The 16,271-nt window shown below is 33.5% G+C and overlaps 1 protein-coding gene across 1 annotated transcript; it reads left to right on the top strand.

The window, feature by feature from the left end:
* Positions 1–2,101: 2,101 nt before the first annotated feature.
* Positions 2,102–15,753, top strand: LOC133325892 (serine/threonine-protein phosphatase 2B catalytic subunit 1; the record flags this gene model as incomplete). Its single annotated transcript, XM_061534591.1, has 10 exons — positions 2,102–2,247; positions 2,312–2,451; positions 2,620–2,697; positions 2,806–2,899; positions 7,389–7,514; positions 7,789–7,870; positions 12,065–12,121; positions 12,527–12,611; positions 15,117–15,214; positions 15,563–15,753. Coding segments are annotated over 10 exons (1,097 nt in total), but the record flags the coding sequence as incomplete, so codon positions are not given.
* Between the last annotated feature and the right edge of the window lie 518 nt (positions 15,754–16,271).

Below are 16,271 nucleotides of genomic sequence, written 5' to 3'. Positions count from 1 at the left end.
GATAGGTCTTTGGAGAAAATATTCTTTAAAAAATCCACGCCTTGATAGGTCTTTGGAGAAAATATTCTTTAAAAAATCCACGCCTTGATAGGTCTTTGGAGAAAATATTCTTTAAAAAATCCACGCCTTGATAGGTCTTTGGAGAAAATATTCTTTAAAAAATCCACGCCTTGATAGGTCTTTGGAGAAAATATTCTTTAAAAAATCCACGCCTTGATAGGTCTGGTCTTTGGAGAAAATATTCTTTAAAAAATCCACGCCTTGATAGGTCTTTGGAGAAAATATTCTTTAAAAAATCCACGCCTTGATAGGTCTTTGGAGAAAATATTCTTTAAAAAATCCACGCCTTGATAGGTCTTTGGAGAAAATATTCTTTAAAAAATCCACGCCTTGATAGGTCTTTGGAGAAAATATTCTTTAAAAAATCCACGCCTTGATAGGTCTTTGGAGAAAATATTCTTTAAAAAATCCACGCCTTCATAGGTCTTTGGAGAAAATATTCTTTAAAAAATCCACGCCTTGATAGGTCTTTGGAGAAAATATTCTTTAAAAAATCCACGCCTTGATAGGTCTTTGGAGAAAATATTCTTTAAAAAATCCACGCCTTGATAGGTCTTTGGAGAAAATATTCTTTAAAAAATCCACGCCTTGATAGGTCTTTGGAGAAAATATTCTTTAAAAAATCCACGCCTTGATAGGTCTTTGGAGAAAATATTCTTTAAAAAATCCACGCCTTGATAGGTCTTTGGAGAAAATATTCTTTAAAAAATCCACGCCTTGATAGGTCTTTGGAGAAAATATTCTTTTGAAAATCCACGCCTTGATAGGTCTTCGGAGAAAATATTCTTTAAAAAATCCAAGCCTTGATAGGTCTTTGGAAAAAATATTCTTTAAAAAATACACGCCTTGATAGGTCTTTGGAAAAAATATTCTTTAAAAAATCCACGCCTTGATAGGTCTTTGGAAAAAATATTCTTTAAAAAATCCACGCCTTGATAGGTCTTTGGAAAAAATATTCTTTAAAAAATCCACGCCTTGATAGGTCTTTGGAAAAAAATATTCTTTAAAAAATCCACGCCTTGATAGGTCTTTGGAAAAAATATTCTTTAAAAAATCCACGCCTTGATAGGTCTTTGGAAAAAATATTCTTTAAAAAATCCACGCCTTGATAGGTCTTTGGAAAAAATATTCTTTAAAAAATCCACGCCTTGATAGGTCTTTGGAAAAAATATTCTTTAAAAAATCCACGCCTTGATAGGTCTTTGGAAAAAATATTCTTTAAAAAATCCACGCCTTGATAGGTCTTTGGAAAAAATATTCTTTAAAAAATCCACGCCTTGATAGGTCTTTGGAAAAAATATTCTTTAAAAAATCCACGCCTTGATAGGTCTTTGGAAAAAATATTCTTTAAAAAATCCACGCCTTGATAGGTCTTTGGAAAAAATATTCTTTAAAAAATCCACGCCTTGATAGGTCTTTGGAAAAAATATTCTTTAAAAAATCCACGCCTTGATAGGTCTTTAGAAAAAATATTCTTTAAAAAATCCACGCCTTGTTAGGTCTTTGGAAAAAATATTCTTTAAAAAGTCCACGCCTTGATAGGTCTTTGGAAAAAATATTCTTTAACAAATTCACGCCTTGATAGGTCTTTGGAGAAAATATTCTTTAAAAAGTCCACGCCTTGATAGGTCTTTGGAAAAAATATTCTTTAACAAATCCACGCCTTGATAGGTCTTTGGAAAAAATATTCTTTAACAAATCCACGCCTTGATAGGTCTTTGGAAAAAATATTCTTTAACAAATCCACGCCTTGATAGGTCTTTGGAAAAAACATTCTTTAAAAAATCCACGCCTTGATAGGTCTTTGGAAAAAATATTCTTTAAAAAATCCACGCCTTGATAGGTCTTTGGAAAAAATATTCTTTAAAAAATGCACACCTTGCTTGTCTTTGGAAAAAAATATTCTTTATAAAATCCAAGTCTATTCTTAAAAAAAATCCACGACTTGATAGGGCCCAAAAAAATATTTTTAGAAAACCTTTTTTTATTCCAGAAAATATCCCTGCTTAAAATAATAATTTATAAAAATTCTGTTTTTCAGGTGAAATAAAATACTCAATTCAAATTTATGATGCCTGTATGGAGGCTTTTGACTGTTTACCATTGGCGGCTTTGTTAAATCAACAGTTTCTGTGTATTCATGGAGGTCTATCACCTGAAATCTTTACCCTCGATGATATCAAAAAAGTGAGGAACTCAGAAAAGGTGTTCGCATATACAAAATGTATTTACAAATAAAAATCCATTTCAGTTAAACAGATTCCGTGAACCCCCCGCCTTTGGACCCATGTGTGATCTCTTGTGGTCCGATCCGTTGGAAGATTTTGGCAATGAAAAAAATAGTGATTATTTTACACACAATTCAGTGCGTGGTTGTTCGTACTTTTTCAGGTATGAATGATGCAGTTTATTTTTAGCATTTAATTGTTTCTTTGCCACAATAAATAATAATCGTTTGTATGATTGCCGGCCAGCAGCCTGCCTGACTACCTACCTACTATACAGCCCACCCGCCTTCTTTAATTATGTTTATGTATTTATTTTTTTCTTTTCTTTTAGCTATATGGCCTGCTGTGAATTTCTACAAAAGAATAATTTGTTATCGGTTGTCAGAGCCCATGAAGCACAAGATGCGGGGTAAGTTGTGTTTGCGTTTAGTTTCAATTCAAATCACTATTTTAAGTGGGTCATTGTCGTCGTAATACGATTTTTTTAATTTCAATTTATATGTACATTATTTTCTAGCTACCGCATGTATCGCAAAAATCAGGTTACCGGTTTTCCATCTCTGATAACAATATTTTCGGCGCCCAATTATTTGGATGTTTATAACAACAAGGTATTTACAATAAATGAAATTCATTTTATAAACATTTGTTCGATGAATATTAGATCAGATGTGTATTGATTATGTATACGTTTTTTGGAGGTTGCAGGTGAATTGTCGAATAATAGCCATTTTAATTGCTACGAAATGCGTTTTCGAAATGTTTAAATTTCCATAATAGCGGATTTGCGTTTAAAAATTTTGTTTTAGTTTTGTTTAGTTGATATGAATATGTATTGCAATCTATTTCAAAATGAATTGAAATATACGGTTTTTTAATTTTTAAAATACCTAACATATACGTCGTGACAATACTTATACGCCACCGGTGATAGGCTTTAGAATTCTACATAGGTTGTAATCAAGGAGTTAATCTGAATTTATGTGATTTGCATTTACTTCATTTAAGGTCCAACAATGCTGACGTTCTTCTCGCGTTGGCTGTCCGCACAACTTATTTTATGGCTTAAAATAGCCGATGTATTTGAACGGTGTAGTTAAGATATTTTCTTTATTATGCCATACATGTGAATAATATACACATTTGATTGTTAGAAGTGTTAGTCGAATACCTTTCATGCAGTTGTGTACCTCTTTCTAAAAGAAGTCTGCCTATCGTATAAATTGTGACCACACTTATTCGCTCCTGGATCTATATCTAAGTTCTCTAAAATTACAATCATAGAATTAATTTGAATTTATGTTCCTTAAAAGGGAACAAACTCAGATTTTCGGGCGAACATTGAAATTCAAGCAGGATTCTTCCAAATGTTTAGCGTGAAATTGCTCGAAATGGCCAACCATCGGAGCAAATTGATTATTTATTTGTTTTTCGGTCCAAAACGGAAACGGAAAGAGAAACACTGGCTTGGACTGTATGATGCATATGAACAGCGTAATTAAGACCCTTTCCATATTTTGACATCCGAGTGAATAAATTAAAAAAATAATTGGTAGCTGTGTTAGTTGAATTCCTCTCCTCTAGTTGTGTATCTCTTTCTATAGATATTTTAAGAATATATTCAAAACATCAAATCTGTCGTATACGTGGTGACAACGCTTATACGCTACCTGGTATCAGGATTGGGATTAATATACAACGTTCCATATAGGTTCAAATAGCAGAGTTGGTACAATATCTCTATGTTTTTGTGTGATGTGCATTTACATAACTCAGTACCAAATGACGTTATTCTTTGATAGAGCTTGCCACAGAACTTCGTTGGTGACTTGAACTTGGCGATGACTCTCAACCATGTAGTTAAGGATCTTGACGTATCGTATGCGTCAAAGAATTGTTATTCGAACTCCTCTCATGTACTTGTGTACCTATCTCTAGATCTATAGATAATTTAAAAATATATTGAAAGAGTCATACCGCTCGTATACATGTTGGCAATACTTATACGCTAACCGTTACCGGCTTTGGTATCAATATTCAAGATTACTAGATTTTGCTTTATATAAGATCGGGTAAAAGTGTAAAAAGATGTCCTTCGAGCAAATTAAAAAGTAACTTACGGTTTCAGAAAATGAGGACTGCATAATAACACTTTGAAACTTATTATTTGGCTGGAGAAAGGACTTGACGACTATCTTAAGATGTTTTCGATGTTCTCAGAAGACAAACAAATTTTGGTGTACCACCCAGAATTGACTGTTATACTTTACTCAAGCGGAACATATGCAACATGACCATCAGTGCTTCTACCACGAACGACTTTCATTCACAAACGACTACCTTCACAAACCTGGGAGGTGCTGGCACAATTGAGGTCTATTCGTATTGGTCACGGTGGACAATATCTGCCCGAAATGTGCTAATTGTCCACATGACACGTTAAATATCTTCAACGACAAAGCCATACCTACTCACCCAACTCCGTCTTCACTTTGGACGTAACCAGTACAGGTCGCATAATTTTTCGAACCTAGAGTTAGAAGCAGAATCAAATTGACTGGATCCAACTTTTTTCAACCGAAATAACTGCAACTTATTTTGGGTTCATATTGGGTAGAATAAATCATCAATAATGGTCAATTTTTAGGATAGTCACAATATAAGAAAATTTGGACACGATTTCAATGCAATTTGGCTGTACCCCTCTTTATTCGGTATCATTGAGTGCAAATTTTCCTACCAAAATTATAAGTATCGGTGGATTTCTTGGTATAGTTCCCAACTACTATTTGGATATTTATATGCTCCAGGACACATTCCCCAACAGAAGTGAAGATATATATCAGCATTACGAATTGGCTCTAATTTGGTATTCCGGGTGGGTAAACAACTTCTTCAGAGAACACGGTGGACAATATCTGCCCGAAATGTGCTAATTGTCCACATGGCACGTTAAATATCTTCAACGACGAAGCCAAACCTACTCACCCAACTCCGTCTTCACTTTGGACGTAACCAGTACAGGTCGCATAATTTTTCGAACCAGGAGTTAGAAGCAGAATCAAATTGACTGGATCCAACTTTTTTCAACCAAATAACTGCAACTTATTTTGGGTTCATATTGGGTAGAATAAATTATCAATAATGGTCCATTTTTAGGATAGTCACAATATAAGAAATTTTGGGCACGATTTCCATGCAATTTGGCTGTACCCCTCTTTATTCGGTATCATTGAGTGCAAATTTTCCTACCAAAATTATAAGTATCGGTGGATTTCTTGGTATAGTTCCCAACTACTATTTGGATATTTATATGCTCCTGGGCACATTCCCCAACAGAAGTGACGATATATCAGCATTACGAATTGGCTCTAATTTGGTATTCCGGGTGGGTAAACAACTTCTTCAGAGAACATTTGCAATATATATTCAAGGTCCTGACCCAATATTCCATTCTGAAGGTCTGTAGTTTTGTAGAAAATTCGCAGCATTTTATCATTTTAAATGTCCACTTCATGAAGGGTAAAAATATTGGCCCGTCGAACTTATCGGCTTGTAATATATCCCATGACACGTAATCTCTCCCATGTCTCTGCCTTATTTTCTATATTTTTATGGTCCTAGGCGCATTCACCATCCGATAAGGCTGTAATTTAGCATTTCAGTTTCTTGGACAGTGAAATGTTTCTTCGTATTTTCGTGAACCTTTTGTGCAGGATATTTTTAATAAGACTCATCTTTTGACATTGCCTCCATAAAAAGGTTTCGCACATTACACCCTAGTTCGTCCCCAAGAGTTTGTAACGATGAGAAATATTGGTCATAGACCCACCATTTAGTATACCGTCATATCTTGACTAGCTGAGTCGATATAGACATGTGTGTCCGTTCTTCTGTCCATTACAATTTGTAAATAAGGTACAGGTCACTGTTATAAACCAATCGTTAGGAAATTTTGAATGTAGGTTCGTTAGAACCATAGAAGGCCCCAATGGTAATCATCCGTTAATATTTAGACCAAAAACTTTATTTTTGTATATTTTTCTGGCTGCCATAACTATGACCCGAACATCACGAAATTTTAAAGGATAGGGGGATCTGTCCAAGGAATAAGCATGGTGCTTTGGATGATAATCGGTCAAAATTTAGCGGGTCAAACTTTTGTGAGGAAAATGAGAAAATTTGCATTCTATATCGAATATAATTGCTTCTGAAAGACATAGACCGGAGAATTTCGGTAGTATATTCAAGAGGAGTGTTTGACATTTGATACGCTCTAAAGTCCACTATTACAACCCGAAGATCACAAATTTTACACGGGGAAAAATATCTCACCAAATACTTGATAAGGATCGGTTAATATGTAGGGTGTCAAAGGAACCCCAAATTTTGTGTGTAAAATATCAAAGTTGGAATCTTGTAACGTAAAAGTTCACTCTGGGAAAACGTGATCCCGGATAGATGCCAGGATAAGAAAGCTGATCTGTTGATCTCTAATCGATCAAGAGAGTGTAAAAATCCTCTAATGTTTCCCTGCCTCAGTGTATAGATCCGCGGATAGTTTGAGTTCAGTGGTAATTGTGTAGCAATTAAAAAAAACAGCAATGTGGCATGCTGTAGGTCATAATCGATTTTCCAAAGTGACTGCAAAAAAACCTATCAAATACATGGGGCTCATATGAACATCCCAATTTAAATGGGCACCTAATGGTAGAGGGTATAAAAAGTTCGGTCCTGGCGACCTCAACGTCATTTTTACTTCTTGTGTTGATATACCCCGAAAAAATATTCTTAATTTGTTGAGTGGCATTTAAGTACTTTTCATAGTCATTAAAGTATGATATACAAAAATGCAAATCTACATAGTATCTGAGGACATATTTCATTGACAGAAATATTTAAAAAATATATTATGTAGCTATAAATATACAATATTCTATTAACATGCAATTGTGACATATGTACCAAAAAATTTATAATATTTCGTTTTTGTTTTTTTTTTATTTCTTTCTTTTTTCATCTTACATATACAACAACAAACAACAAAAAATTTGGACCATGTACATACAACCAATATAAAATATTGTCATTTGACAAAAGGCAGCTGTACTTAAATATGAGAATAATGTTATGAATATTCGACAATTTAATTGTTCACCCCATCCATATTGGCTGCCAAATTTTATGGATGTCTTCACATGGTCATTGCCATTTGTTGGCGAGAAGGTAAGTTATAGGCCAGAGGCATTTACACATTTACTCAAACACACACATACACAAAGGCATGCATGGTATCCATAAAAATCGTCTTCATATTTTTTAATTTATCATAAAAAATTTATTATTATTTTGTTTTTTTTTTTTTTTTGCCTCCCACCTCCATCATAAATTCATTAAACAGATTAAAGGGAAAATTTAGTCGCAAACTAATCATCAAAATATAATGTGATCATCCATTTTGATTATATTTTTGTTGTTTTATTTTCCCATTTTCCATTAGGTTACCGATATGCTTGTGAGCATTTTAAATATCTGCTCGGATGACGAACTTCTAAGCGGTCCAGATGATGAACTAGAGGAAGGTCAGTATGGCATGATAATATTTCCGTTTTTATTTATTTTTTTTTTTTATAAATATAAACATACATAAATATTTTTATATCGTTTAATATTCTTATATATCAAAGCACAACGAAACGTAAAGAAAATAATAAATATTTTCTAATTCGAAAATGTGTTTGTAATTAAAAGAAAACAACAATAAATATTTACAAATGTTAACACTTTGAATGTGCACAGTGGTTATATATGGAATGTTGTAAGGGGAAAATGATATTTGTTCAACATAGAATACCAAAAATGTATAAGGATACGCTATAACATACAAAATTAACAATTTTTCATTTTTTACTGGAAAAGAAAATATAAAGTCAGAAGGAGTGGACCATCTTCGATATTGATCTGGTTAATATAAATATATTACGATGTGCAAAATTTTGATTGAATAGGACATTTCGTTCGCTGAATATTAGATTTCCATGTTTCAAAAAAACGAACCTTTGTGAGGGATGTACTGTGGACCGATAAGTCCCATCTTCCAACATTATTCAGTCATGTTATAATAATTATAATATTATATTATTTTGCACCCTCTTGACCAATTATAGGGCAAAAGCTCCACTTTCTAACCCTGCATATTTTCCAAATCTTGTTTTCCCGAGGTGAATATTTACGCCATAAAAAAAAAATTCGGTCACTTTAGGTTTTGGGATTTAACCCTCAGAATATTGACGATCATCATCTAAACAGCAGTTCTAAGTATTTGGTCAGATCCACCACACCATGTAAAATATGTGACGTTCTGCATACAATTATGTCCTCTTGAGCGACTAGAAAATTTTGTTTTCGATTCAAATATCATCTTAAAATCACCGAAAATTGGATATACTATCAACTAGTCGAGATATGAGACTATCGGTATACTTAAAGGTGGGTATAGGACCAATATTTCGCGGCGCTAGAAAATCTGGGGTTTGCCCAAAATTGTAATACCATGACAACATAGTTGTGTAAGATATAATTAATATTGAACAAAATGTTGACAGTTTTGTGGGGAAGGTACTAGAAGAAGTGGAACGGTAGGTCCCATCTTCGATCCTGATTTATGTTTGGAAGAAATATTACGATTTGCAAGGGTTGGATGAAATAGGTTACTCCCTTCGAGAGTTATCGTGTGCACCAGCCAGACGGACATTTGTAAATCGACTCCAAATTATTTGAGTCAGATTTGATTCAAAGAAACATGGGGTCTAATACCAATATTTCGATAAGACACATTGCCGTATCAAAGTGTATATACCCTCATTAGCCAAAAGCTTAGGGTATAAAAACGTTTTTTCCCGGTAATAAAGGTCCAATGTTTTTTATTGTGCCCTATAAATGGGCCATTGGTTTCATTTGAAAAGGCGGAATGTTACAATTTTATCCTTAAGAAGAAACAACCTCTAATTAGCCCCATTTACATAAAATCGGAAAAAACTATATATAGGAGCTATATCTAAACCTGAACCGGTTTTCTCGAAACTTAACACACGTCATTCTAAACACAATGGAGTACGCCGTGCCAAATTTCGTGCAAATCCAAAGATATATAGTGACTTTCGTTCCACATTTACCTTAAATCAGATGAAACTATATACGGGATTTTCTTCAATTTCAATAGGGTTTTCTTCAATTTCAATAGGGTTCGTCCTTGGGCCATCCAAATCGGATGCGACCTGTAAATTGTTTACACGTACGAACAGACAGACGGACATGCATAAATCGACTCAGAAAGTGAATCTACGCATATTCTCAAAAGGAACTATGTGTCTATCTCGTTTCCTTTTGCCTCTTACAAACATATACACAAAGACATAATTACCCTGTACCACAGTGTGGTGAATAACCCATTACTACACTAGACGGCGGAAATATAGCGCTGATCTCTTTGAAATGTTCCAATTATGGTCAAGGACAACTCCTATAATTTTCGGTAATGATCGGATAAACATTTTAGAAAGAAATGGATTGAAAACTTATTTTTTTCGATTTATAGGCCACAATTATAAGCCAAACATCACAACACAAACCACGGTGAAAGGAATCTGAACAAGGTGTTGGAAAGTCTATACTGAATAGTAAAAATATTCGAAAATATTTCTATGTAAGGAAGAGATGCTGTTGATCCATTGTTATTGGATTTCCCCATGGAGGTTTATGTTGTTTTTGATGAGTTCATTCAAGCGCATTCTATGAATCTATTCCCTTAAGGCGTGACCAATCCATTTCCTACGTTTAATCTGCTTTTCTATGGGTTCCTTGGGTTTATGGTGTTGGTCTAGAATATTTGCATACGAATCTGTGCCATTTCTTTATGAATACATATAGCTTTTGTGTGATCATGATAGACGCAATTCAGGTTTCACTGCCGATTTTATATATTATTCGAATATTTTACGCTTGGCTTTCTTAGATATATATAAGGTTCTCCATACATCAGGCTGTCGTCCGAATACTGCTCTCACTTTGTTTAACATTTTTATTAATTGTTAATGCATGTTAGACACTTTGTGACAGAGACGAAATATATCATTCTCATGATCTTGTTTATGTCCCCATTTTAAATAATTGAGAGTTCTACGTCCTTATACATCGTTCTTATTATTCGGAGTATTTTCTGGGGTACGGCCTTTTTGCTCAATGACTCCCTTATGTCAGTTCGTCTGATGATACGAAAGATTTCTTGAAATCGATGAACAGATACAAGGGATACGTCAGTTTTATATATTATGACTCTTAGGCAGTTGACTCTTAGTATTGTCCACATCGCTTCTAAATATTTGGCCTGAAACCAGGCCATTAAGGTTTGCTAGAATTTTATATATGGGTGGGCTTTTTCCACGTTCGAGGCAGTCTTTCTTCCTACCAAGCGGTTCTGTCGTCGGTATTTAGAGCTTCCCCTGCTTCCATTAAGCTGGAAGGGTTACATGACATATTCAGTGTATAATCCATTGTTCTGCTATTGTTCATTAGTTATTTTAGGAGGTTTCTTACGTTGCTAATTTCATAGAAATACCCGCTTTATATTTTATAGCTCGGCTCCTAATACATCTTTTTAGCTTTCTGCATCATATACCGTTTTATTCTGGGAACTGCATTTCTTTGTGGTTTTCTTAACTTATTTTTGCTATTTGTGGAGACTGCTCTCCTGTGATATTGTTGTAGTTCAGCCGCATCTTAAGATCCCCTCTTTGAGATATTAGTTTGTAGGTGTCTACTGATATCCAAATTTTTACAGTGATTTGGGTGTCCGGTTGTGTTTTTTAACTTTAGTCGCTCTAGAACTGTAGTGATTTTTTCTAGTCGCTCTAGAGACCAGTATTATGATCCAAAAATCATGATATTTGATATAGGGTAGGGTATCGAACTTTTGTGTGAAAATGTACAAACTGCCATCCTATGGGAACAGGGAAACCGAGTATAGAGTGAAGTAGCCAAAATATGAAAAATATTCATATTTAGTGTATAAATACCAAAATGACCACTGTGCATCGATATTAGTTGATCTACCATACACGTTTCGTTTGTTTTGCTAATATTCATATATTTTGTTGTGTGTACATCATTATATCCCGAAGTGTAGTCGTATATACATAGATAAATATTTTCTTTTTTTTCTGTTCGTCATTTAAATGTGTAAATCTATAAACATTTCAATGTTGTGACATTTCTTTCTATGGTTTGTAAATACAAATTTGATGTTGTAAAATTTGGCCCATAAACGACTAGTCCGTTATGACTATTCATTTTTTTTTGAATCACAAAAACAACAAAACCAACAAATTAAATCAAATAATAATAATTAGCAAAAGTTTATACAGGGTGCTGGCAAATGGTGACTATAAAAATGTATTTGCTTTAAAAAATAATTTTATAAATTTTTATAAAAATTTAAAATTATAACATTTTTATTTTTTAAAAATGGAGGAGGATTTTCCACAATACCTTGGTATTCGTTTCTGTTGCCATGCCCTGAATATACTAATAATTACCTACTTCGATTGTTCGCTATAATAAAATTTATAGTTCTTTTGAATTATTAAAAAAAATGTATAATATCTATCTTTAAATGTATCTAATGATATCTATATAATTCTTCTTCAAACTATTCCTATATATGTATCTGCAAAAATTTGTATGTATCGATGTCCGTATGCATGTCAAATATATATCAGAAATGCGAAAGAAAATTGTTCTGGTGCCCGCGAACCATTCAGAACAACCCAAGAAATGTAAGTGATGCGATGATTTTTCTCATGCACAAGTGCCGCTACAGTAGGCCGAAAATGAATGTTGGCAAATATTAGAGCATTTTAAATGCACTACAAAGCTTTTTATAGATGCAGCTTTATATATGTACCGTGTTGTCGGATTTATCTGATGTTTGTTGCAAAGCCAAAAAATATTTTTATCGCAATTTCTCTGTGTGTAGCAAAAGCTAACAGCAAACCCAATATATAGTCATAGCACAAAAGCTTTTGTAAAAAAGCTTTCCTAGTAAAAACGCTAAATGTAGATGTCGCTAAAGCTCAATGTCGTATAGATTGCAACACTTATAAAATGAAAGCTATTTAGAGCTTCCACAAATATCAATGCCATAACTAAACATTTGCTTTCATTTTTTACGATTATAGCAGCTGCTGTCTCAGCCCTACGCAAGGAGATTATACGAAACAAGATTAGAGCGATTGGTAAAATGTCCCGCGTATTTTCGGTACTGAGGTAAGTTGAAAAAAAAAAATAAATTATTAAATATTAAATATTATTAAAAACACACCTTGATAGGTCATTGACCATCACCAGTAAAGAAAGGTATGATACCCTTCACCACTTTGGGTACATACATGAGATCATAATATATACAATATCCTGTAGATAGAACAGACATATAATCTTTGGAGGACCATTGAGATGGAATCGGACGAAATTAAATGTGCTATCTACATAGATATTTGAACCAATTGAAAAAACTCCACATGGACCTAAATGAGTAACCGTTGCATACATCATTAGTTTTTTGTTATCACTTTAACTCAATTTAATACCCTCTACCAAATTTCTTGTAGATCGAATAAATATAGGCTCTTTGGTGCACTATTTACATAAAATCGGACGAAAATATATATAAGACCTATATCTAAATCTGAACCGATTTCAATAAACTTTATCACACATCATTCTTTCCACAATTGCATTCGCTATCCAAATTTTGTCTCAATCGGACAAATATTAGGAGTTTGGTGTATCATTCACATAAAATTGGCAGAACTATATATGGGAGCTATATCTTAATCTGAATCGATTTTAACAACACTCCGCAGACATCAGTCTGGACATAATTCAGTAGTCTTTGCAAAATTTCGTCCCAATCGGACGAATATTGGGAGTTTGGTGCATCATTTATATAAAATCGGACGAAACTATATATGGGAGCTATATCTAAATCTGAACCGAATCCTACAAAACTTCGCATACATAAGTATGGACCTAATTCAGTGCGCTGTGCAAAATGTTGTCCCAATTGGACAAATATTGGGAATTTGGTGCATCATTCACATAAAATGGGATGAAACTATATATGGGAGATATATCTAAATATGAACCGATTTGTACAAAAATTCACAGACATCTGTCTGGACATAATTCAGTACTCTTTGCATCATGTTGTCCCAATCGGACAAATATTGAAATTTTGGTGCACCATTTAGATTAAATCGGACGAAAATATATATGAAAGCTATATCTAAATCTGAACCGATTTTCACGAAACTCGGCAGACATCACTCTAGGTTCAATTCAATACGTTATGCCAAATTTCGTGCAAATCGAAAGACATATAGGGACTTTGGTGCACCATTTACATAAAATCGGACAAAAATATATATGGAAGCTATATTTAAATCTGAACTGATTTTCACGAAACTCGGCAGACATCACTCTAGTCTCAATTTAATACGTTATGCCAAATTTCATGCAAATCGAAAGATATATAGGGACTTTGGTGCACCATTTAGATAAAATCGGACGAAACTATATATGTGAGCCATATCTAAATATGAACCGATTTTAACGAAACTTGGCAGACTTCAATCTAGGCTCAATTTTGTAAGTTATTCCAAATTTCGTACAAATCGAAAGATACATAAAGACTTTAGTGCACCATTTACATAAAATCGAACGAAATTATATGTGAGAGCTATATCTAAATATGAACCGATTTTTCCGAAACTCAACACACACCATTCTACACTTAATTCAGTACGCTACGCCAAATTTTGTGCAAATCGGACAAAACTGTATATGGCAGCTATATCTAAATCAGAACCGATTTTCACGAAACTTAGACTTAATTGCATACGCTGTGCCAAATCGAAAGATATATAGGGACTTTAGTACACCATTTACATAAAATAGGACGAAAATATATTTGGGACCTATATCTAAATCTGAACCGATTTTCCCCAATTTCAATAGGGTTCGTCCTTGGGCCAAACAAATGAGCTGTACATATTCTCTATGTCGTTTTATTTTGCCTGTTACAAACATATGCACAAATACATAATACCCTGTACCACAGTGTGTTGAAGGGTATAAAAAATACACGCGTTGATATGTCTCAGAAAAATATTCTTTAAAAAATCCACGCCTTGATAGGTCTCAGAAAAATATAGTTTAAAAAATTTAGGCAAGATAGTCTTTGGAAAAACTATTCTTTATAAAAGCCACACTTAGATAGGAAACTATTCTTTAAAAAACCACACCTTGATAGGAAACTATTCTTTAAAAAATATTCTTTAAAAAATCCACGCCTTGTTAGGTCTCAGAAAAATATTCTTTAAAAAATCCACGCCTTGTTAGGTCTCAGAAAAATATTCTTTAAAAAATCCACGCCTTGTTAGGTCTCAGAAAAATATTCTTTAAAAAATCCACGCCTTGTTAGGTCTCAGAAAAATATTCTTTAAAAAATCCACGCCTTGTTAGGTCTCAGAAAAATATTCTTTAAAAAATCCACGCCTTGATAGGTCTCAGAAAAATTTTCTTTAAAAAATCCACGCCTTGTTAGGTCTCAGAAAAATAGTCTTTAAAAAATCCACGCCTTGATAGGTCTCAGAAAAATTTTCTTTAAAAAAATCCACGCCTTGTTAGTTTTTAGGAATATTTTTTTTATAAAAAATATACAGTAATGCAATAATTAATTTTATATTTTATGGTTTCCCCATTTTACAGAGAAGAATCTGAATCTGTGCTGGCTTTGAAGGGACTTACACCGACCGGTGCTTTACCCGTGGGTGCCTTATCTGGTGGCAGAGACTCATTGCGAAGCGGTAAGTATTCACTTGACAGATTTGCACGAATCGTAAATGTCATTCGACAAAAAATAACAACTTGCTAATATTGATATAGACAGGCAATATAATCATAATCATCATCTTTAAGTTATTGTAGTTTTTTATAATCTTGCCAATGTGAACAATTAAAACTATAAACTTGCATGAAATTGTGAAAAGAATAACAACAAACAACTGACACCATCACACGTGTTGTATAATCACGTGAAACACTTAAAACTTGCATGTTCATGCAAGTTTATATGGCAATTTACATTGAACAATCTGTCAATTGACATTTTATGACAGCAATAATTGTATTCTATTTAATTCTTATTTTTTTAGCTCTTCAAGGCTTGGGCGCCACACCAGAAATCCATTCATTTGCCGAAGCCAAGGGTTTGGATGCCGTCAACGAACGAATGCCGCCCCGACGTCCTGGCTTGGGAGACTCATCAAGCGAGTCGAGTGTCAAGAAAAATGGCACCGCTGGAAAAGTACCGAAACGTCCAACAGCTTCCAGCAAGAGTTCATAGTTTTTAATAAAAAAAGAGACTTAAGGCAACACACAACTACACCTACTACTCTTCCCCCATCACCACCAATAGAGAAAAATTAAAACCACTCATCAAAAACTACACCCACGGAAGAACACACACATATATTTTATTTATTTATCGATTTTTTGTTTTCGTTAAAAACGTTACCAATAAAAATAATAATGATTTGATTTAGTTAAATCATACAATTTTTTTAGTGAAATTTTAAGATAATTAAATATTTTTTTGTAATTCGATAATTAGTGCTTTAAATAATTTTAAAATTGTTTTTTTAAATAAAGCATTCAATAAAAAAATCACAGACTGTGTGATGTGCAATTGTTTGATTTTTTGTTTATCTGAATTACATTGTAGTTGTTGTTAATTTGACAATTACATTTTAATTATTTTATTTTCTTCACACACTGTTGACAAATTGTGGGTACATGAAATAGACATTTCCTCAATAGTGGGAAATAGAACGCCTTTATATTAACCCTTTCGATAAATGAAAT

Source organism: Musca vetustissima, unplaced genomic scaffold, assembly GCF_032173495.1.
Source record: "Musca vetustissima isolate MV318-11 ecotype Yass unplaced genomic scaffold, APGP_CSIRO_Mvet_v1 utg22496, whole genome shotgun sequence".
NCBI classification, from domain to species: Eukaryota; Metazoa; Arthropoda; class Insecta; order Diptera; family Muscidae; genus Musca; species Musca vetustissima.
Note: the sequence above shows the minus strand (reverse complement) of the source record. Positions and strands in the feature narration are given on the sequence as shown.